Here is a 24,862-nt window from a genome sequence, read left to right as displayed (position 1 = left end):
TTGAAAACTAAGAAAGAACAAAGCAAAACATGTTTTCCGTAAATATTTTTTCTCTAAAGTATTTGAATGTTGTCTTTACAGTCACTATATTTAAAGTATCCAAAAGGGTAAAAGACATTAAGAAAAAGAAGTTAAACAAACTTGTTAAACCTCAACAACATCAAATCAATCTCTATCAGCTTCTGTTTCCACCGGTGGCGGCCATGTTGGAGGATGAAGGTGCAGAGAGGGAGGAGGATGAGAATCCGGATGCAGTGAAAGGCGATGCAAATAAAGCAGCTTGGTTTAGACAGCAGAGAGGAGGATGAGGATGATGAAGGCTGCTGTTCACTGACATGCCTGTAAAAAAAAAAAAAAAACACCTAAATACAGCTGTACACTTTATTATTCAATACAAACAACATGAACAGGCCATGACAAGTACTGTTCATTATTGAACAAAACATTTCATTTGGTAAAATCACTGCAAAAACACAAAATCTTAACTAATTTTTGTTTGTTTTCTAATGCAAATTTCTTCATACACTTGAAATAAGACAAAATAAGTCAAAAGGAACTTATTTCAGCAACATATAGAGGCTTGTTTTAAGTAAATAATTCCTTAATATTGATGAAAAATTACTAGTTTCATTGGCAGATAAATTAACTTATAACATGGGAAAATGTCTTGTTATGAGTTAAATAATCTGCCAGTACAACAAGCCTCCATATCTTGCTAAAAAGTTACTTGTACGTTAATTTTGTCTTATTTGTAAGACAAAGACATTTACTTTAGAAACTTGACTTGATGAGGTTTTTTTGTTTTTGCAGTGCGCTTACTGGGCTATTAAAACGTCCAACCACACTAAAAAAAATAGTTTCCATGTTGCTTTGACTCAGTTAAGTTGCATCAAGTTTAACTGCCACATAATAACAGCTATTGCTGCAACTTCAGATAAGTTGACTTAAATGGGATTCATTTGACTTCAAATATTTTAGAGGAAGTTAGATGGAGTTTAAATTTGAAATGGTTTTTATATAACATACAATTTAATTGTAAAATATTGTCTGAATGTTAATACGAGCCTATTCACACATGGGCTTCATTTATGATCTTAAATATTTCAGTTGCTACAAATTTCATGTCCTTCAAACCAAAGAAAATTAATTTGGTTGAACTGACAAGTTTTTCAGCCAATTAAATGTCTGAAATTATGCTTGAATAATAATAAAAATGAAAAAACAAGCAAAGGGTAAATCAGAAATTCTTTATTTCCACTTTAATTTTTTCTGATGACAAATACAGAGAATGAAAAGGGGAATAAAGAGGAAACATTGTCTTAAATAATGAACTAATTCACATTATTGTTAATTTATTAGTAGTTATCATTTACTGACAATTCAAGAAAATAAATATTTTAAATTTGTTAATTAGCAAATAATAGACAAAAAAAAAATTTTTCAAATTTTGTTTTTCCTTTTTCAAAGTTGACACCATGGTACTTAAGCGTACTTTTTCTTTAAAGTGATTTAAAAAGAATCGACCTTACCGGTTACGTTTTCTCCTCTCTTTCTTCCTGACGCCTCAGATTCACAGCCAGAAACTGTTTGGATCCAAACAGTTTCTGTAAAACGTTAACGCTCGTCCCAGTGCGACATGGAGAAGAGTTCAGCTGATTTGCATGTAAAAATCTCATTTGTATTTTGTGTCCATCCTTTATGGGACATTTCTTTAAGCAAATGTGACAATCGTTGTGTCTGTTCACGAACAAAGCACTGGCTGACATCGTTACTCCATAAAGCATCATATTTCATCCTCATAATTAGATTCAGAACATGATCTATCAGAACCATTTAGTGCGTTATTATTAATGTGATAACCTCAAAATCTTCAAAAAGACGAGTTTAAATCAGGTAATATTCTGGGATGATGGTAATATCACAGCTATATTTGGAGAAAAATACTGAAATGTATTTACTGTCATATTTATTACATTATGTATTCTAATGAGGCTGGTTTGTCGGATTAAAATCACTATTTGAACATAAAAACCACTAAGCAGGTGTTAAACATACTGAGCTCAGGTGTCTGTAATACATATTACATTTCTTTGTTTTCATAGCGTCAGTTTTCCTCCTGCTCTCGTTTTCCAGTGACATGTCTGTGTTTACAGCCTCTCCTGCATGACTGACTGCTGCTTTCAGCATCGTAACCAAATCTACAGGGAAATGTCGCAGAGTTTTACATGAAGGGTTTAGATTTCACAAGTGTTCAATTCAGAGTGTTACACATTTTTTGCTATTTTCTTTTTTATGCTTAATCACTCAAAATAATACATAATACAGCAAAATATGTAAGTATACATAAGTACAATTAAACATCAGATGGAGGAGAGTCTGAATCGGTGCTTTTATGCGTATTGTTCATCAGTTTAGAGAAAGCAGATGACCAGTGAAAGCCAGAAGTTTGTCCAGCTTTGGTCAGAGTCAGTGTTCAGTCAGATCCGGATAAAAATGGAAACCCAGTTGCTCACGATGCCTTCAGGGAACGTTTGGAGCTGAATGCTTTGCTCAGTGGCACGTTGACGTTTGGCAGGAGCGCAAACTGATGTTGCACCTTCAAACCTTCGGTTGGACAGTGACATTCAAACACAAACAGTTTATTTCGTTGGTCCTTTATTTGTGTCTAAACGTTGTCATAAAGTACAGAATTTGTCTTCAATTTAAGTTAAATCTTAAAGCTTAAAGCTCTAAAGGAAACTTAAAAACAAGTAGGTTTGTATTTTTTCCTGAAAGTTTCACATAGAGAAACAGAACAACAGATTTTGAGTTATCAGAGTGAAACAGACCTGAAATGTTAAAACATTTTTAATGAGAAAGAGGAAAATTACAGAGGATTAATTTTTATATCCATCACTTTTAGCACTTAGCATAGTTAAGCTACATGTATAAAATGTGACTGCAGACAGGCTGACGATGATTTAACCCGGTTCACTCTATAAAACAGATTCTCAGACATTGTGCAGACTTGTAGTTTTGAGCCAAAAAGAAAACCTGAATAATGTGTTGAAAATGAAAAGATATAAAATTATATTATATTAAACTAAACTAGCTTACAAGTAATTTTTCGGCAGGATATGGTAGCTTGTTTTAAGCCAGTAATTCTGTTATATTGTTGAAAAACTACAAGTTTCACCAGCAGATCAACTCGCTTATAATAAGACATTTTCTCCTTGTTAAAAGTGAATTAATCTGCCAATAGAACTATGAATATAAAGGAATTATTTACTTAAAAAAATCAATTTCTTACTGAAAAGTTACTTGTAAGAAAGTTTTGTCTCATTTCTTGTGTACTTAGACATTTGCACTTGAAACTAAAATACTTGGTAAGATGTTGTGTTCCTGCAGCGTAGCTCTAATAAACCTTCACACTCTGCAGCATTTCAGTTTTCCTGATCTGTGCAGAAACAGCAGAGGTAACACCAGACTGCTGGGCATGTTGAACAAGAAGTTACTCACGATCACGATGCAGTTACTGGCATCTGCACCCAAATAAATGACGAGCCAAACGACACTATAAGCAAACCTGAGCAGCAGAACCAGCAGAATGGCCACGATGGTGAGGAACGCTCTCTGCTTCAATGGGTCCATCTGGTGCTGATTTTTACCCTGTTCACCCGGACCCGGTCGAATCAGGGTGCAGAGCACAGAGAGACTGCAGAAAGACACAGCCACCAGAGACAGAGCGAGAAGGAAGAAAGCATAAAACGCTTCAACGCCTCCCAACACCACCAACCCAATCCCAACGAAGCTGGAGAACCAGAAGCAGCAGCAGATCATGTTTCTGATTCTGGTTCCTGTCTCACTCCGGAGCTTCAGGTAGGTGATGGGATGAGCCACAGCCAGGTAGCGCTCCACACAGGTCAGCACGTTCACGTTCATCTCTCCATACCAAACAAAAAAACTCAGAACGACCCCAGAGAAATATATGTTGGAGTCATCGTCATGGATACCGATAAACAAAAGGATGTATCCCAGCACGTCGATCAGCTCGACGACGGCCGCCAGGTAGGTGAAGAAGTCAGAGTGGCTCATCGGCGCAGCGGAGGATGAGGAGCGCCTCTGCCGCCACCGACGAAGGCCAAGGTGAAGGATGACGACGCTGAGGGGAAGATGGAGAGACATCCGGATGAGGCTGAACGCGGTGTGAATGATGGAGCTGGGTCCGGTCTGGAAGCAGCGCATCTGGAACAGGAGCGACGAGTAGATGGAGGAAACGTTGGGATCCGCAGAGTTCTCACCGAGGAGCCGAGACATTTTCCTACAAACCCACCGGAGACGAGAGGAAGAACGAGGTTAAGATTCATTTTTTATTTTATTCACTCAGTAAGATGAACAATTCACTAAGAGAAATCATAAATGCCCTGTTTCCACATAAAGAGAAAGCTGGCTCTTCAATTCACAAAAATAAAAATTAAATAAAGCATCAGCTTACTCAATATCACTATATCATAATACTTTTCAAATTTATCTGTCTTTTTAATAAAACCATTCTGCCAACAAACTTAAGAAAAACATCCTTGAAGATGGCTATGCAATAATTTAATATAATCTCTAACTTATGTTCAACAAATATTTTAAAAAATTACTGGCCTTGGTTGTAATTTTCTTTTCTTTGGCGTCGAACCGACCTGACCCCCGACCCAACAACTGTCTTCTTGAAACTCTGCTGGCCGAGTCGCAGCATTTACAGAGTTTTTTTGCATCCTAGGATAAATTTGCATTTTCTAATTCATTTTATATGGATCATTTCATATCGAAAATCAAATCGTTATTTATTTTAGACCATCTGCTTTTGTGACGGGCGTTGGGAGTCCAAACCGTAGGATTTTCTCTGTGTTGATTATAAGTTCTTAAAATTTTAACATTTTGCCAAAGCTTTGAATTTTAGTCTCTCATTCAAGCCAAATATTACGCAGATTATATCCACAGAGTAAAATATCATGATATAAAGGTCAAAACAGTTAATTTTGCATAACACTAACCTTTAACACCAACAATATGTCTTTTCTGGGTTTGCCTAATCTTTTGTTTCATCTTATATAATCCAATTAATCACCAAAGGCTCAAATCAAACTAATTTGATTTCATAGACTGATTGGTCTCTCTATGGGGAAATGCCCAGATTTTGACTCTTATTTCAGATTAGTGTGTGTATTTAATCTCTGCAGACAATTTGCTCTGACTTGTTTTGGTGCGCATCTATTAGATTTAATACGGTTTTCCTACACATGTGTGAGGCGACTTTCTTAAACCTACAGGTGATTCTGTCTTCATGTTGATTAAGGTGAATTTGTAGGAATAACCTTTTCTCAAAATCAAATTTATTTTCCCAGAAATACTGTACCATATTTGAATAAATGGGCAATAAGGAACAATGGCTCAGTGACTTTTTTCGTTTTGAATACACACGCTGTCACTGTTTTGTATAAACATTTCATTTTTAATCTTGATGGATGCAGAAGATTAGTCAGATTTGCATTATTGCTTCCCGTTGTTGATCGAATCTTCCCCTCGTCTTCTGGTCAAACACTCATCAGAGATTTGCCTAATGAGAAATGAACCATATAGGAAAAAATATTTAGATTGCATGTTTATTTTTTTTTAAATGCAAATACCTCCAAGTAATTCTTCCAACCAATTTTCCCCCTAAAAAACATGATAGTGCCGTGTGTCAAACCACTTAATCTTGGATCTGGTCTCAGTTTGCAGCAGTCGTACTGAGATCAGAAGCAAACAGGGTGGGTATGCTTTTCATAACTTACAGAAATGATTATCAGATTATTAGATTATTAGATCCTCAGAGCTTATTGCTTATGTTTAAACAAACTTCTAGAACTGAAAACTAGCAGGAAAAAATGAGTTGTGCTTCCCAGAGGACGTTTGTAACGATTTATTAAGTCTTATAACAGAATATGCAGTCATATTTAAAATAATGTGAATATCATTGAATGTTTTTCTGTATTTTTGTAACTCAGCTCATAAGTAAAACACTTTTACAGATGACTAACATGCAGACTGATGTTTTCAAGCTTTTATTCCAATAATGAGGATTTCTAATGAATCTGTAACAATTAAGATTAGAATAAGACAGCAGATAAATTAGAAAAAAAATGTTCTTAATGCAGAAATGTGACTAATAACATATATTTAGCATCTGCTTAAATCAGAACTAATTTTTTAATCTATTGAATTTGACTGCATGAATTTTTATTTCTACAATGAAAATTTAATAATATGTCGTGGAAAGATCTCGTTTTACAGTAACTTAAAGAGTATTTAATATTATTTCCTTTAAGAAAATGTGTTTATTACTCAGTTCAATTTCTATACAAATTTTACATCAAACACTAAACTAATTTAGCTTTAATTTAGATTTTATTTAAATTTTACAGAGTTGTGTGTCAATCTGCAGTAGAAATGGGGAGAATTTTGTTCAAATTATCGTCATTTCTACTACTTACAGTAAAATGATTGTATTTTTTTCTTGCTCATCTCTGTAAACTCTCTTAATGACTTTGAATTCACAGATGGGAGTAAAACACTTTCTCTTCCTGATGGTTATGCTGTTTCTTGCAGATGACGATGGATTTTTCATCATCATCTTTCAACGACTCCTATTTGAATCCCAACGTTTCCTCCAAACACCTTCGCATCTTCATGAACTGCTTCCTGTCCGAACCGAGCTCCTTTGTTTTTACCGCCTACTCGGTCATCAACGTCCTGCTGTTTCTCCCTCTGTGCATCTTTGTTTTCCAAACTGCTCTCCTCCAGTGGCGCTCCGCGTCGCCAGCGGCCGCAACGCGTCACTCCGACGGCTTCATCTACAACCTGGTCGTCATGGAGCTGATTTCTGTGGTTGGAGGTTTCTTCTGCTGCTACGGCCTCCACAGCCGTCAGCTATCCGTTCTCAACATTGGGTGCCTTGTTTTTTCTTTCTCCTGGTACGGGCAAGCCATTTCTCACATCCTGGTATCCGTGGAGGGTTACCTGGCAACCGTTCACCCCGTCACCTACATGAGTTTGAGAAAAAGAAGAGGGGCCAGGTTTCGAAACGCTGAAATCGTCTGCAGCTGGCTGCTTTCCTTTGCGGGGATGAGTTTGGTGATGTTTGACAGCTTCTTCATCGTCATGGATTCTGCCCTCCTGATGCTTTCCTTCGCCGTCATCTTCTTCTGCAGCCTTTCCGTTCTCCTCGTTCTGATTCGTCCGGGTCCGGGGCAGCAGGGCGGTGTCAGGAAACGGTTCGACCAGCTGAAGAGGCGGGCGCTGCGTTCTGTCGTCGTCATACTGGAGGTGCTGTCGCTGAGGTTCATCTGGAACCTGGTCTGGGTCGTCATGTTCATATCAGGCTCTGCTGAATGTTTGGTGCTGATGGGCTGCACCTTCTCCAGTCTGCCCAGCAATCTGGTTTTACCTCTGCTTTTTCTTCGCAGGGAAGGAAAGTTGGTGTGTTGTAGCAACGATGCAGAATAAACGCTCAACACATATTTTAATCTAATGTGTAACATATAAAGTAGGCAGTTTACCGTGGTTTCAAAAGCAGAAAAGCATCTTTTAAAAGACACAAAACAACCAACTGTCTTTAAATCATGTACAAATATATAAAGAAAATAAATAACACATGTATAAATCTACATATGCACATTTGTTTATACAAATTAAATACAATTATTATGTTTCCAATAACTTTAACATCCAACACTTAAATAATTATGTTAAATCAACCATAATTTAAGTATAATCAAAAAGTCATCAACATATTTCACGTCAGTAAATTTAAAGTATACTTTCAAAAATCTCAATAATCAATTTTCAAAAATAAAATAATTCATTATCAAGTATTTCCAAATACTCAAGCAGAGAGAGAGAGAAAAAAACTGATCAATATTAAACTATTTAAACATGTAAGTACATTCAATTCATTTTACCTTCATGCCAAACTTCATTGCCATTTTAGCGTCAATACAAAAAGTGCCAAAGCAATGACAAAATAAAACCGGTGAAACAGAAAACAATTAAATGCATACATAAGAGCTATATCCACAGTTTGGCTTCCATTAGATTTCCAAAAATAATTGTTTTATGTTACGGCCCCTGGCCTCTTGAGGCTGTGCAGGCTCCCTTTGTTATGCAGGTTCAGCTGTGAGAGCACATCTTCCTGATTGGCTGCCTGGAGGCTGTAGGAAAGCAGCTACACCATTGGACCAGCAGAGGATTGTCAAGCCAATCAGACGTTGATGAGGCCCACCTGCACCCTATAAAAGGCTCCTGAATCCACTCCTCTAGTGGGGCAGCTATTTTGAAGAGGTTTTGTGAAGCTGCCGCCTTTTGTTTTGGTAGTTGCAACTGCTTTAGGCAGGTTTTAAGCTAGTTTGGTCTTTGTTTGTTCAGTTTAGCTACTTTGACTTTGCTCCAGTTAAGTATGAGTTAGAAGCCCATGTTTGGGAGGCTGTGTGCTCCCTGCAGCCTCCCCTTTGTGTGTGTGTGTGTGTGTGTTTCTTTGCATTGTTTTCCTTTTGTGGTTTATTTTGAGTTTACTTTGAATTGACTTGTTTGGACTTTTGTAATTTTAATTTGCACCTGGCATTCTTGAGTTTGTTAATCCCTTTTGTTTTGCATTCATTTGGTTAAATTGTATTGTTTTGTGAAACTTTATTTTGTAATAAATCATTTTTACTTTACACTGTCACTCCGGACACATTTTTTGTTACAGCCCCTGGACCCCTAGACCTTGGGGGCGTAACATTTTACCTTTTCAAAGGAGTGAGAAATACTTAACCTGAATGCTCGGCCTGGTGGTTATTAATGGGAAAATCCCAGTGGCGTTCTGAGCTGGCAGTCTGTCTGGTAAGAACAACGCTTCAGTGAGCAATCGACCAGTAGTTTTAGACGCAGACGATGCTTCTACAAGATGCTAAGAAGAACAGACTCACCATGTAAGGGAGTCTGCAGACTGAAGAAATGCACTCAGAGGACACAGCCACAGTGTGAGCGGGGGCTTCAACGGAGCTGGAGAGTTTGGGGCAAAAAATAAAAGTATGCGGGTTTCAAGAATACATACATCCGTTAGTTAAAGGCTCGTTGGCATCCTAAGCTTTAAATACTTTGCAGAAGCAGGTGTTTCCATTACCAAAGGATATACAGTTCAATTTAAGCTATTATTATCCAGTGGTTTCTTTTATCAACTGAACCTGTAGAAATCTGTTTTTACTTTTTACATAAAGATTTTTTTTTTCTTTTGCTGTAAAAAAAAAAAAATCCTTATTTTGTTCCTCATGATTGATTTCTAAAAGCAATAAAATGGTAAAACATCCAAGGGATGAGTATTTTTTTAATATAGGCACTCTACCTGACATAAACAAAACTGAATTTAAATAAAATAAACTATATATGTTCCTTTTTTATCTGACATCTTTACATTTTACTCTTTAAATTATTCTGACATGAGGTTTCTCAGCAGCACACCAGTCAGACGTTACTGCAGCTGCTCCACTTTTAAAGGGCATCTGACAGCTGAAGGATCAAATCTGGCAACGTTCTGTCGTACCGTGCTGCTCATACTGGAAAAGGTAAACGATAGGAAAAATATAACAAATGTGCATGACACACCCACTGTGCCATGTCAGCGATTTGTGTTTTGCATAATGTTGAGCTTCACCTTAAAAAAGTATTTGTTTATTCTCATGTAAATCAAACTGAGTTTATATAAATAGTTTGACGGGATGCAAAAAGTTTCCACGGCTACTAACTTCATGTGAAAGTGAATCTGGGTTGGGAGCTGAGGATTCACACCGAGTGCTGCTGAAGCGGTGAGTTTACTAAAAATACATCAGCTCATAGTTTATCATGTTAGATAAATTATACAAAAATACAGTTGAAACAAACACAAAAAGATATGTTTTAAAAATATTTTTGTTTTGTGTAAAGTTAGTAGGAAAGGCAAAAGTGTTTTCTTCTTTAAACAGGTGAATTGTTTTTAATTAATTCACTAATTAAAAACACATTTGTGCATTTGTTTGTTCTCAGTCAATTCAAATGTAAAAACAGCAACAGCCCCAATAGTGTGTGAGGAAAGAAAATGGCTCAGCTTCAGATAAAAGAACAAACATGATGTTTACCAAATTACACAAGATTTCTTTTTTTTTTAAAGATAAATGTTTTAAAGGATGCATGTAATAACAGGACACACACTCCTTACTCCTCAGGTGGTGTTATAAAAACTTAAACATCTGACGATGTTTCAAAATGTATATGAAGGAATAAAGTGTCTGTTAACAAATACAGAAATTCTGAACCATAAAAAACTTCCTAATAATTTAGTTAATCCTATAACTGCTACATTTTAGTGTTCATACAATTTTTAACACTCTTTCTTCAAAACAAATGTTCTTCCTCTAGGAACACTTTTCACATCACTCAAGGTCACTGAATAACAGATGCAAAGCAAATAAGATAATATATATATATATATATATATATATCCATTTCTGTACAAACTTAAACTATTTAATTTAGTACATTTACATATTTAGTAAATTTGAATATTATTGAAAAGTTCATCTATTTCCCGTTTTCTGTATTTGCTCAGTGAAACTCATTATATTCACCACAATTGATTGACATTTACAAGGTTTTATTTTTGTTTAATGATCATTTTCTGCTTATAGTTAATGAAAACACAACATTTTACATTAGAGCATTACATCACAGCAATAAAAACATATTTTTAGTACAGAAATGTGGCCTAAAATATGTTACAACCACCACGGTGTTAATAATTTTATTTCCTCTTCTAGATGTCGGCCAACTTGTCTTTCTCCAACGACTCCGTTTTTAAACCCTATTTCTTCGCAGCCAGTGGTTACGACTGCTACATCGCCCACCCAACCCGGTTCATCTTCATCACGTTTACCGTCACCCAGGTGGCTCTCCTGTCTCCTCTCTGCGCCTCCATCCTCTACCTGGGGCTCCAGCAGCTGCAGCAGAGCCACTCGGACTGCTTCACCTACCACATGGTGGTCATGGAGCTGATCGGTGTGTTTGGGTGCATCGTCTCCTTTACTGGCGTCTGCATGAAACATCTAGAAATACTGAAGGCTGGTCTTCAGGTGTTTTGGTTCACGTGGTACGGGCAGATTTCCTTCCACACCCTGACCTGTGTGCAGCGCTACCTGGCCGTGGTTCACCCCGTCACGTACCGCTGCCTGAGAAAGGGACGAGGAATCAGAATCAGAAACATCTGCATCGGCTGCATCTGGATGCTTTGCTTTGGAGGCGCCGGTGGTGTTAACACAGGAAAGTATGTCTACTTGGATTCCAGCGTCATGGCGTTATCTTCAGTAATCGTGCTCTTCTGCAGCGTTTCCGTTCTCTGCGTTTTGGTTCGTCCGGGTCCAGGCGGACCGGGCAGTGAGAGGGCCGACCAGTCGAAGCGGAAAGCCTTCTGCACCATCCTGGTCATTCTGGGGATTCTGATGTTCAGGTTTTGCTTCGGTCTGGTTTGGGTATTCTTTGATATTTCGGGAAACGCAGCAGAATGCATGTTGCTAACATGTGGCATCTGCATTAATATTCCAAGTAGTTTGGTTTTGCCTTTGTTGTTTCTACAAAGAAGAGGAAAATTATGGTGCTGCAAGTCCATTTAATCAGAAAAAGACAAATAAAACCTGTTTATATTCAACTGTTTTGATTTTTTAAATTTATTTCTTTTTGGTCAAGCTTTGCTGTGACAGCAGTGATGCAATTATGCTAAAAAAACCACCAAAAAGCTGGAGACGTTCAGGTTGTGACCTTTGACCCCTCTGGCTTCAAAACATTTTGCCCAATCATTTCTGCTGCTTGAGTTTCAAACATCTCTCCTCTGTAAATAAACTGTAACTTCACCTTTTACTTGCCAAGACTGTTTATGAAATGTAAATGATTAATAACTTGTATCTTGTGGATTTATTGGTTTATTTTGAGCCATATAAAAGAAAAATGTATATTATTCTTCTTAAGAGATAAAAAAGGAACAAACAAACCAACATGCATCCCCTTCACTGCCATACGGTTCACATTTTCATTTTTGAGGAAGAAACAAGGTGTTTTTCTTACTTTCAACTTAATCATATTAGCTTCATCTTTGTTGTGTGTTTTTGTTTTTATTACAGCAGGAAACGTTTTTATTATGCCGTAATGGAAGCATATCATTTTAGATGTAGACTAAAACAGCAGCTGTTTAGATTGACCTCTGAACCGTAGATGAAACACTGACCAACATTTTGATGTGTGATGAATTGACTGTTTTTGTGTTTTTATCATGTAAAGCACTTTGAACTGCTTTGTTGTTGAAATGTGCTACACAAATAAACTTGATTGATCATTTAAAAAATGCGTATTTTCTTTCATCATGATTGTTCTTTTATGAACGCAGCCTTGTGGTGCACAATATTAGTCAAATCTCACATTTGGTAAACATTTTAAAGCCATTTTTCATGGCTTTTGGCGATCTGTAAATCTGTTCATGGCTCTATTTCTTGACACTAAAGGACAAATTTATGGAGTGCAGAATTAATTATTCTGCCAACAAATTGTCCCACCTGCTTTGCCTGCATGTTGGTTTAGTCAAATGGGATCTAAATGAGGTACGAAGATTTTGCAAAAGCTCTGCAAAAATGTAAGAAAAAAACAACTATTAATTAACTATTAAACTGATTCACATTGATTTGACAAAGAAGCTGAACTGTTACAATAAAACACTGATGGCTTTTATGCGTCAAGTTTAGTTTAGCTTTTAGAGCAATAAGGCAGTTCAAAGTGTTTTATATCCTGACGGATTTAATGATGAAATTATTGTCAAACAATAAGAAACAATAATCCACTTGCCCCTTAAATCTGCATCATTTATCCCTTTGGCAGCCTGGCTTTCACAGACACATTACTTATTGCGCAAACAAACAATATTTGAACATATTTGAATTGTTCGATGACAGATTGAGGCGAGGTGGGGCTGTACTGCAGGAGGAGAGAAAAAAGCTGCCAGATGTCGCAGAAAGCAAGACAGAGATCTCAAACGCACTGACGAGGTTTGAAGTATTTTCTTTTCTTACTCGAAACAAACATTTACTAAATTGTCAATATAACATTACTAACATGTGAATTAACAATCCTTAATGCACATGCAGAATTGAGTTTTCGTTCCCAGCCTGAAGTGTTGATTCAGACTTTGCCGATCAGATTGTGTTCAGTTTTATGACAAGTTAATTCTTCACACCGATTGATTCTGTGGCGCAGTTTGTAGCATCCTGCCGATTATTATGTCTGTGTGACGTCCATTAGGAATATTTAAATCAATAAAACCTCTAATATTAGGAAAAAAATGTTTTCAAAGGGGATTTTGAATTATAGCTGCTGTAAACATGGCTGCCTCTCTCAGATTTTATATATTTGGCATTAAGTGAAGTGAAGCAACCTGCAGAACCACAAAGAAATAGATTGAATTAATCAATAATTAGCATTGCTAATGAAATTTTGCTTGACTTTTGTCTTGATTTTAGGTTGTTTTTGATATTTTTCTGTCCCATAAATTAAAGTAATCGTATGAAACCTTCATTTTCTATTCATATAGTTTCTGTTGCAAACGCAAATTGGAGAGAATTTTTCTACTCTTCACTTTATTCTTACAGTAATTGTTATCAACTGTGGAACAATTGGAGGTTTTGTTGCATTTCAAGTCCATATTGATTATTATCTAACTTTGTTAGAAATTATAAAAAAATTCCACAACATAATTAAAAAACACTGCCTTTATAGATGAATGACATGTTTTTTCTTTGCTCTCTTCTAGATGCTGGTAAAACCTTCATCGAATGACTCCGTTCCTCCTCTGCTCTCTTCTCCCGTCACTTTCTCCCCCTTTTTGAACATGTCTTGTTTCCTGTCTCCACAAAGCGGTTTTATTTTCACAGGGTTTTTCATCACTAACAGCTCCGTCCTCTTCTTCCTGAGCTTCTCCATCCTTTACCACGGAGCGTGTGAGTGGAAACAAAAAGGCTCCTTTTCCTCCTTGATGTCAACGATGAGCCACTCAGACTTTTTCACCTACAACCTGGTCGTCATGGAGATCACCGGCATGTCCGGGTGCGTCGTCTGCTTCTGTGCAATCTACAGCGACCAGCTGTACTTGTTGGTTTGCGGCGCCTTTCCGTGGTTCTACGCCTGGTACGGAGAGACGCTGTTTCACGCCTTGACGTGTCTGGAGCGCTACCTGGCCGTCGTTCGCCCCATCACCTACATGCGGCTGAGAAACGAGCAAGGCGTCCGCATCAGAAACATCAGCACTGGGTGTGTGTGGCTGCTGTCTCTTTCTGGGATCGGCTTGATGTGGGAAAATGTTTTTACCGCTCTGAATTTCTGCATCCTGGCTTCTGTCCTGACCGCCGTTTCATTCTGCAGCCTCTCCGCTCTTCTTGTTCTGATTCGTCCAGGTCCGGGGAAACAGCAAAGGTCAAAACAGAGGGCGTTCTACACCATGGTGGCCATACTGGGAGTACTGGTGTTAAGGTTCGTTTCAAGTCTGGTTTGGACTTTAGTTTACGCTTTGCAGCTCAGCAGTGAGTGTGTGATCCTGGGGTCGATGGTGTGGCTCTCTATGCCCAGCAGTTTGGTTTTACCACTGCTGTTTTTGCACAGAGCAGAAAAATTATTCTGTTGTAAGTAAAACCACTAAAAAAACTGATAAAACTAAAACCACAAGAAGAAAATATTGTTCCGAAATATACGTCACTCAGCAAACTAGAAGCAGTTGGACTTTCTTTTTTCAAGGAAAGTCACAATAAAACAAAGATGTCCAATTCTGAATTACACTGCAAAGACATCAAATATTACCAAGTATTTTTAGTCTCATTTCTGGAGCATTTGAAAAACAACAAAACTGACTTACAAGCATATTTTCAGCAAAATATTAGCTGGTTTTAAGTAAATAATTTCCCAATATTGTTGAAAAAGTACTTGTTTTATTGGCAGATAAATTTACTTATAACAAGACAATTTCCCCATGTTATGAGTGAAATATTCTGCCAACGTAAGTAGTAATTGTTCATAATTATTAATGAATTATTTACTTACAACAAGCTTTGTTTTTACGTTGCTTTAATTCAAGTGGACTAAGATATTTGTAAACTAAACAACAATACTTGGTAAGATTTTGTGATTTTGCAATGTAGAGATGTTCTGTGTATTCGACATTTACAAAAGAAATTTAAAAAGTGACATCTGGAAAGACTTTTGATAACAAATCAGTGCTTACATCTGCTACAATCATTTTAAAATATAAATAAATGCAGTTTTTCTTTCAGGTTACAATAAGGTTAATATTTGAGGATAGTTTAGTTAATTTAGTTCTTCAGTTGTGATCAAGAGTTGGAAGTGATTCGCTCATTTGTTTGTCTTTTTCCTTTGTCTAACTATTTAAATTTTGTCTTTCCTGTGAGAGTTTCCAGCAAATTTCCATCATTTTTTAAATCATCCTGTTTTGTTCTGTTGTGAATATTCAAAATACAGCATTGACTCTGTCTAATCTGACTTATTTGCGTTTGATTTATTTTATTCATCAACACAATAAATGTTTGGACTTTCTGCTCCACCTTTGTACAAATAACCAGGGACAGATCAGATGGACATTTCGTTTGCAAATTTAATGTAAACTTTGCCCTTTAAAAAACATCTGTTTCATTTTAGATACATTTTACTTGTCTATAAATTTAGTAATTTCAATGTTTTATTTAAAAATCTCTGTGTTCTGAGTTAAAATATTAAAAGTCTCTTGATTTTGTTTAAACTCTTTCGCTTTTATTCCAACAAAATAAACATGACTGTGCATTATGAACATGTTGGTAAAACCTTTTGGAATATGCAAGAAAACAAAGACACACTGGCTGGTTTTCTAAAACTAATAAACATCAACAGAGTGAATAAGTTTCATCCTGATTTTCTTCTTATCCACGCAGCTGGTCGTTCATTGGCTCCGCCCACTTTGGTGACATTTTCCAGACTTTCTCAGGTCATGTAACAAAAACATTTCAGCTGAACATCGAGTTTGATGGACATACACATGGAAATCAATGAAAAATATTTTATTTTGTTGTTTATTCTTGCACAAAAACATACTTTTGACAATTATAAATGCCATTTATTACATAAATATCAACAACTCTTGACTCCTGGACCAAGCATCACCTAAAATCTCTATTTTTAAACATGTTTTTTCTCTCTTTATATAAAAATAAAATTGGCAACAACAGACTGCTGGGAAGGTGAAGCCAGTAAACAGAAATCAGAATGACACAGCTGTCCAACCCTGGTACGGTATAAACCACCTCCAAAGCCACATTAAACACCACTCTGAAGGTCAGCACGGCCAACGTAGAAACTATGGTAACGAGCGCTCTCTGCTTTGACTGGACCACTTTCCGTCTGTCCTCGCCTCGTTCCCCCGGTCCGGGCCGAACCAAAACCCAGAGGACAGAGACGCTGCAGAAGGAGATTACCACTAAAACCAACACCAGGAACGACAGCTCCCAAAATATTATAGTTTTAATGTGATACAAATTCACTCCTGCCACAGAAACCAGCCAGACACAAGCAACAGCGGCGTTCCTCATTCTGATCCCTCGCTCACTTTTAAGACTCAGGTACGTGATGGGATGCACGACGGCCACGTAGCGCTCCAGGCACGTCAGGACGTGACAGAGAATCTCTCCGTACCATTTCGCAAAGAAAATATACGATCCTTTACTTGAGATGTTTGCATCCTCCGTGAAAACACCACAGGAGACCACGGTGCACCCAGCCACCCCGAGCAGCTGCATGGCGGCGGAGCTGTAGGTGAAGCAGTCGCAGTGGCTCACCGAACAGCAGGAGGGAGTTTGCCTCCATTTCCGGAGGCCGTGGCTGAGGATGAGGATGCTGAGAGGAAGGAGGAGCAGAGTGAAGGTGAACCTGAACACGGTGAAGATGACGGAGCTCCAGCTGCGGAAGAAGCAGTGAGCATCCAGCGGGGAATCAGAGGAAATGTTGCCTGGTAACAATATGTCCGCCATGATGTCTGAGGAAGAAACTTTTATCAGTTTACAGCACACTCATATTCCCTTCATCTTTGTTCTACCAGTTCTGTGCAAACCTTTAAGATTTAAATCGTTTACTGAGTCAAGACTTTATTTTTCACCAGATTTAAGTCATTTCAATAAATCCATTTAAAGGATCTGAATGTTAGCATGCTCCTTCACAAATCTCAGCTTTAAGAACAACATGATTGCTCATATATTATGACATAATTAAAAATAAAATCAAAACCAACCCCAGTGTTCAGCACAGCTCGGTCTCCTCTCTTTCCTCTGTTTGCTGCACAGACCCACGTTTTCATTGCCCTCTCTCTCTGTGCCACTTAGTGTTATTCAAATCCAGTTTATTTGCATCAGAGAAGTTGCCTCTAGGATTTAATCGTGTTCATTTAAGCAACGTGTAAAATACATGCGTTCACTGCTAAACATCAATCACTTAAAACAAAGATAAAAGATTCACAACTCTGAGAGAAAACAAGCAGAATGCATCGTTATCTGATAAACAGCTCATCTAGTCCAGGTAATCCCAAAGAAGTCATTCATCTTCTCAAAATAAAGGTTTATTTGTTAAACTTTCAATCAAACTAAAGAGATACGAGGACAGCGATGAGCTCAACAATGCAGCTTCTTGTAGAAAAAGTTTGAGCTTCAACAAGTTGACGTTTTTTATTTCTGTCCAACTTTATCATGTCTGATGAGACTCTGGAGGATTTTCAGCCTGAATGAGACACAGAGGCTGAAAAGTTTCACGTTTTCATTCGATTGCACCAAGTTTTACTGACTTATCACATGAACAAACCTGTCCACATGAGTTTTAACTGAATATTTTATTTAATGGAAACACTGCAATGTGATTTTTTTTCTTTTTTATTAGCAGCGAATCAAAAAAGGTTTTGCAGACATTTGTGGCAAACGGCTCTTCTCCAGCAGAGCGGCTTTAACTGGTTCGTTCTCTTCACCTCACTTCAGGTGAAGAACAAACCCAGACTTGATTAGATTTGATTGATCGCCTCTTGATTTACATCTTTGCAAACTCCAACCAAAGCAGAACGGCGGACATGCCGCCTGCTATCAGAGTTGTAGTTTTGTGCCGCCTGCTATGAAACACTGGAAACATAATTTTAGTTTGGCTTGATGTGCATTTTATTCTTTGGGTTTTCTTTTTAATAAAGTTCATGTGTGGATATCGGATTACATCTTTTAACTGCAAAAACATGATTACAGCCGAAACATGAGAACCATTATCTCCAATAATTAACACTTTACTAAAGTGTTTATTTATTTTTCATAGATATAAATGGATGCAATCCAAACGATTGCATGCTTGAAAAATGAAAAATAAAATTCTTTAATATAGTTATATTTATATGTGTAGCAACAAAATAATCAGCTACCCTGAACTGTTTTCATTTTGTTTGGACCAGCAGTTCATTTCTACTAGATAAAATGAAACATCTGGTTTTATTTGAGTCCATTAAAACCCCAAACTTGAGGTTTTTTTATGAACATCACTGGAGAGTGGACCACAGTTCTGGTTGTCCATAACTGAAGCTGTGAACTCTGGTAGAGCCGAACTGGACCTTAACTCCAGTTTGGCCCAGTTTAATCCTAACCCTTGCTGAACATCGTTTGCTTAAAAATGTTTTCTCTCTGTTTATATAAAAATAAAATCGGTAACACTAAACTGCTGGGGAGGTGAAACCAAAAAACAGTCGTCAATAAAACACAGTTAGCGAATCCAGTTGAGCAGTAAACCACCTCCAAAGTCACGTTCAGCACCACTCTGACCGTCAGCACGGCCAAAGTGGAAACTATGGTAACGAGCGCTCTGTGCTTTGACTGGACCACTGTCTTTCTGTCCTCGCCTCGTTCCCCCGGTCCGGGCCGAACCAAAACCCAGAGGACAGAGACGCTGCAGAAGGAGATTACCACTAAACCCAACATCAGGAACGACAGCTCCCAATAAATCATAGCTTCAAAGTGAAGCAAAGAGTCAAACGCCAAACAAAGCGTCCAGACAGAAGCAACGACGATGTTCCTCATTCTGAGCCCTCGCTCAGTTTTGAGACGCAGGTACGTGATGGGATGCACGACGGCCACGTAGCGCTCCAGACACGTCAGGACGTGGAACAGAACCTCTCCGTACCATTTAAAGAAGAAAAGATATTTCCCGATCGCATTGACGTTCAAGTTCCCCATGAAAACGCCGCAGCAGGAGACGATGCAACCGGCGACGCCGATCGTCTCCATGGCGACGGAGTGGTACGTGAAGCAGTCGCAGTGGCTCATCGACGCGGAGGAGAAATACGAGCGATTCTGCCGCCATTTCTGCAGAGCCAAGCCGAGGATGATGACGATGAGAGGAAGGAGAAGCAAAACGTTGGCGATGGTGAAGGTGGTGAAGATGATGGAGGTCCAACCGAAGACGAAGCAGGCGGCCTCCAACGACGAAGAGTCAACGCTGGAGGAAATGTTTGGGTTTGTCATGATGTCTAGAAGAGGGGAAAAAAAACATGAAAAACTGGATTTTATGGTTTAAAATGACCCAAAAGCGACAAAATCTGTTAAACTTCATACACACCAAATCTGGTTTGTTCAAATTATCTTCAATAAATCAATTTCCAAGCATTATTTTAAGCATTGACAGTTTTTGTACATGTCTAAGCCTTGCTTGTTTTTTTTCTTTTTATTAAATTATAGTGAAAATAAAGTTTGAAAACAGCACCAACCTTTGTGTCTGTCAGAGTTTCATCCCTGATCCTCTGAACTCAGAGCCTTTCTGTGCTGTAAATGTGACGGACCTGAGGTTTTACTTCAGCTCCGTGTTTCGCTCCAAGCTGCAAAGATAACGAATTTGCATAAAAAATAGTGTCACGATTATTTAAATGTGTTTATCTTCTGTTCAAACAACATGTGAAATACGAGCCACACCGATGGTTTAACAACAAAACCTGATCAATTTTTCAAACAATAGAAACAAAACAACAGAAAATATCAATACTTACACCTCACAGAGCTACAATTAGAAACTATTTAATGGAAAAGTAACATTTGTAGAAAAAATAGATTGATTAACTTCAAAGGCCGAGAGTTTGGCTTCCTGCCTGAGGAAAACAAACAAAGTTTAGCCAAACATTCAGTAACTTGTAGAATCGTCTTCAGCTACAATAAGTTGTTTTTTTTTTGTTTTTTCAACTTTATCAATTTCTCCATGCAGACGGATTTTAACCCACTTTTCTTTCCAGAATATTTCTGGTTCTTTGTTTGTTTGGTTCTTTTTATTTTATTTTCTGCTTCCTGTTTGCAGAAGCTTTAACAGTTTTGCTTTATTTTATTTTTTTGTGGGATTTTGCTGCCTGTTTACAGCAACACACTGAAGCTCACACATCATCCAAGACAAACTTTACATCAATATTTATTTGAATTAAAAATAAACCAAAATAGTATTAGAAAATAAATACAAAAAATAACAATAATCAATGCTGTTTCTTATGTTGGTTTGGATCAGAACAAATGGAAAATCACAGAGTTTTGACTTTCTGTCGTCTGTCAGGTGATAATTTATTATCTTTTCATCTTAAGTTCAATTGTTTGCCATTAATTATTGCTATTAAATTGTTTTTAAATGCAAATAAAACCTTATTTGAATATAAATAAAAGCCCAGCAGTTTGGGAAGGTGGAGCTGAAATAAAACAGGATGAATGTTGCTCACATGAATCAGATTAACAAATGGAAACACAGAGAAGGTTGGTGTTTGTTCTTTACTCATTATTATTATTATTATTATTATTATTATCTAAAAAGAGAGTCAGATTTACCTATAACAGCTGAAATATCAGGTAATAAATGGATGATGATCTGAGCCTTTATGACTGTTAAACATAACATTTTTTTATTTTTTGATGAATTAAAAACAATGGGACAGAACTCTTTAATGTGTTGGCTTTAAGAGATTATTCAATTCAACAAGTATCTTCACAAAATGAACAACTTACTAAATTTTCTGACTTTATATTCTTGATATTTTTGCTCGATCTGGAGCTGAATGCAAGAGGAAAAGACGCTTTGATTGTTTTGATAAGTTTTGGAGGATTTCACAAAGGTCAAACAAAAAATTATGCACAAAAAAACTAAAATATTTCTCTGGTGCCATTTCTTTTTTTAAGTTGTTCCTCTGCCAAGATGCAGCAGCAGCTCCTGCTGCATCTTTAGTCTCCATATAATTTGCTATCATGAAACTTAGAGTCCTGAAAATAAAAGTTTCATAGAAAACATGTCCATCACAGATGCTGATTAAAGTATGAAATCCTCATTTTTAATCAGTAATGTACGTCAGAGCATCCACTGTTTAATAATCAAAACAAAATGACTGAACTTCTTGTCAATTATCAGTGACCAATACAGTAATGACGTTCTAAAAACAATGTGGGGAAAAAGTTTCTTCATTTTAACGTTTTTCTCAGTCAGTAAACTGATTTTTTATTTGCTCAGGTTTTCTTCGTCACCGTTTTTTTCTGTGAATTTGATTTGACTCTTTTTCTCCCTCACAGAGATGAAGACAAACTCCTCATCCTCAAACGGGTCCCTTCTTCTTCCTCCTCGCTCCCCAATGGAAGATCTGGTTTCCTGCTACGTCTCCACTCCCGGCTCCTTCATCCTCGCTGCTTATTGGACCATCGACTTCCTCTTCTTCCTCCCATTCTGCCTCTTCATCTTCATCTTCCACCAGCGGCATCAAACGAGATGCGCCTTCAGTCACTCTGACTGCTTCACGTACCATCTGGCCTCCATGGAGCTGCTTAACGTGTTGAACTGTATTTTTTATTGCTGCGGCGTCTTCGGTCAACATTTCCATCTAATATTTGTTGGAAATTTTGTTACTTCCTTGGTCTGGCACGGACAGACGCTGTTCCACCTGCTGACGTGTGTGGAGCATTACCTGGCGGTCGTCCATCCCACCTTCTACCTGAGTCTCCGAAACGAAAGAGGCGTGCGGCTGAGGAACGTCGCCGTTCTCGGCGTCTGGCTGCTCTCCTTCGTCTGCATGGGTCTGATGGCGTTCAGAAAGTTTCTCGCCATCTTCGATGTTTGCATCCTGGTTGTAAATTTAACATTTGTGTCCTTCTGCAGCCTCTCTGTTCTGTCTCATTTATGTCGCCCGTTACCAGGCGATAAGGAAGCCGGCCTGAGGAGGAATGATCAGGCCAAGCAGAGGGCTTTCAAAACGATTTTAATCATTTTGGTGGTTCAGGTGCTGAGGTTCACTGGAAGTGTGATTTGGAGCATCGTAGACGGTTTAAATCTCAGCTCTTACTGTTTACTGGTGGCTGTCGGCGTCCTGGTGAATCTGCCCAGCAGCTTTGTGTTGCCTCTGTTGTTTCTGCAAAGAGAAGGGAAACTGGTTTGTTGTAAGAAAATCCAGCAGCACTGTTGTAAAAAATGATTCCTAATTTAATGGATTATCTGGGAATTGCTTGGCATGAACATGGATATTGAATTTGATCTAAATTTATTTATTCAACTACAGAAAAAACAACAAAGACACCATGACAGGACGGAGCAGATGGAAAAAGGTCTATCTGAGGTGCAGGTAGTCTACACCCATCATGGTCATTAACATATAACATTTTTTGGGTTTTAAATCTTTATTTTTATCTCATTTTTTTCTGCAGATTTAAGAATCATACTTAGCAAAACCGCAATGTATTTAAATTGAGAATTGGACTTAAGAGTCTTGCAAAAGTTTGCTTAAAGTTAGAACTTAAACTTAAACTTAAACTTAAACTAAAATGCATCTGGATTTGTGAATTAATATTTATGTCAGATCTGTTCTCACATTTTAATATTCACCTGCGGTTAAAACATTTTTTGTTTAACTGAGCTAAATATGAAAATTGTAAAAGAGCAGAATATATTTTTACTGCAGGTTTCTGGCAGATAACATGCATCTCTGTCTAAGGTTGGATGTTTTAGGGACATTATTAGGATTAGAAGGTACAATTTGCAGCAAGTAAAATAGTTTAAGCTTTTCTGAAGATGAAAAAGTTACATTAATAATTTAGAGGTTCCCTGTCTGATCCCTGATCTTCCTACTGGCTAGAAATACATTTAATAGACACCTAAATATTTATCTACATTGCTTTTTTAAATAAGCCGTATTCCTCTTTTATCTATAATATCCACAAATTAGACTTTAGTTAAAAGTATTTTCATCAAAGTTATGAGTCCAAGGGATCATCATGTTATTCATGTATTAAAAACACGATAATCTTCTTTAAGAGATTAATATTTATGTTATCTATAGAAGTGTGTTTAGCTTTAATTACTGTTTTTGGAATGAATCAGTGAAAAATATTGAGAAACATTTTCTGAGGTGGTTTAATATTTATGAACATTTAAGATTTAATTCAAGTCATTTTAGAGTTTGTTCAAATTTCTGGCCTTAACTATGAGTTTAATTTAAAAGCTTTTTTAATATTCTGTAGTTCTGAAGTCGTTCACATGTTGGTTTTGTTTTTAAGTGAAACTGGATGAAGTTTTGTTGTCATTAAACATATTGATACGTCTGCTGGTGTTATTTCAGTTTGCTGCTTAAACTGATTACAGTGTTTATTTCTATGACGACAGATTGTTGTTGTTGTTTTGCTGCTTTTGCATGAAAGCTAATTTGCAAAAAACACGACATCTTCATCTGAGGCTCATGAACGTGTCAGTCAATTCAAATGACTTAAAGATTGAGAGGCTTGTGAATAAAACCACTGACCTCTGGATGCCTTATTATTATTATTGTTTTATTCAAATATTTCCAGGTAAAGGAAACAACTTGCAGGTAAACATCGTATGAAGTTAAGATTGATGGACTGACATGCAAACAACCATTGACAGCAGAGTTGATGCTCCTATTCCATGAATTATTCAAAACAAATGAGAAATATTTTTGTTGTTTTTGCTGCATTTAACCGAAAAATAAATGTTTATATTTAGTTTTTGGAAGGGTTTGAAGTCGAATAGTGAACTCTTGATTGTTTTTACCATCATATCACTTGGTTTTGATTTAAATTAATACATTTCGAAATTAGTTCAGTGTGAGAAATGTTCAAGGTAAGAGTTGTAAATACTTACGGCACACCGGTATTCAGTTTCAGTTCAGTTTTTTTAATATAAATAAAAGTAAAAATGCTGTAAATAGTATTATAATCCACTTTATTAAGCAAACCAGCAGCATCATAACAGTTTTAATATGCTTGTTTCATTTAGCAGAAAACTGATGTCAACAATACAAAACAAGTTTGATATTCACTTAACAGCTTAAGAAAAAATTATCTTGTCATGACTCAACAAAATAAAAAAGCATAATTAAAACAGTCATAAAACATGTTTTATCATCATATAATTTTTCTCTACATAATTAATTTGGGTAAAACATGAACAGCGACTGACTTTTCACAGTGCTTGAGAAAATAAAATTAATAGACTCCCTCCACCCATCTGCATTTAAGCATTCACAGATTTTGAAGATAGATGGATTATTATTAAAATATCCCACAGAAATTACAGCTGGAGAAACTGGAATACATAAACAAAATGCTACTAGTGAATAGATTATTATAAGCATGTTTAATTCTCCTTAAGTCAAAATTCAGTGGTTTTTTTGTGGTATTTTTTGTTTTTCTTCTTGTCAGTAAAATATATATATATATATATATATATATATATATAT

General features: G+C 37.0%; 2 protein-coding genes and 1 long non-coding RNA gene across 4 annotated transcripts; 2 read left to right on the top strand and 1 right to left on the bottom strand.

Moving 5' to 3' along the window:
* The first annotated feature begins 4,238 nt into the window (after positions 1–4,238).
* Positions 4,239–7,773, top strand: LOC106963622 (uncharacterized). 2 transcript variants are annotated; one of them, XM_015058641.1, is made up of 2 exons: positions 4,239–4,334; positions 6,619–7,773. In XM_015058641.1, exon 2 carries the CDS (start codon positions 6,619–6,621, stop codon positions 7,513–7,515), a length of 897 nt encoding a protein of 298 aa, XP_014914127.1. In that variant the 5' UTR covers positions 4,239–4,334; the 3' UTR covers positions 7,516–7,773. The 2 variants fall into 2 exon arrangements, with proteins under 2 accessions (XP_014914127.1, XP_014914128.1); XM_015058642.1 differs by lacking the exon at positions 4,239–4,334 and adding an exon at positions 4,654–5,780.
* A 10,963-nt stretch (positions 7,774–18,736) lies between these two features.
* LOC106963625 (uncharacterized) lies at positions 18,737–19,993 on the bottom strand. Its single transcript, XM_015058647.1, has 2 exons — positions 19,871–19,993; positions 18,737–19,633 (listed from the first exon to the last, which is right to left on the bottom strand). The coding sequence occupies exon 2, from the start codon at positions 19,626–19,628 to the stop codon at positions 18,750–18,752; it is 879 nt and encodes a 292-aa protein (XP_014914133.1). The 5' UTR covers positions 19,629–19,633; positions 19,871–19,993; the 3' UTR covers positions 18,737–18,749.
* On the top strand, positions 19,128–19,772 carry LOC106963626 (uncharacterized). The gene is made up of 2 exons (XR_001428224.1): positions 19,128–19,214; positions 19,354–19,772. It is a non-coding gene; the product is annotated as an uncharacterized LOC106963626 (long non-coding RNA).
* Positions 19,994–24,862: the final 4,869 nt, after the last annotated feature.

This window comes from Poecilia latipinna, unplaced genomic scaffold (assembly GCF_001443285.1).
Source record: "Poecilia latipinna isolate Pla-1442-1.1 unplaced genomic scaffold, P_latipinna-1.0 Scaffold1559, whole genome shotgun sequence".
NCBI classification, from domain to species: Eukaryota; Metazoa; Chordata; class Actinopteri; order Cyprinodontiformes; family Poeciliidae; genus Poecilia; species Poecilia latipinna.
This window is presented reverse-complemented; position numbering and strand designations above follow the sequence as displayed.

Coding starts and splice junctions, on each gene's coding strand:
- LOC106963622 (XM_015058641.1), top strand. CDS start 6,619: ATGACGATGGATTTTTCATCATCATCTTTCAACGACTCCTATTTGAAT.
- LOC106963625 (XM_015058647.1), bottom strand. CDS start 19,628: ATGACAAACCCAAACATTTCCTCCAGCGTTGACTCTTCGTCGTTGGAG.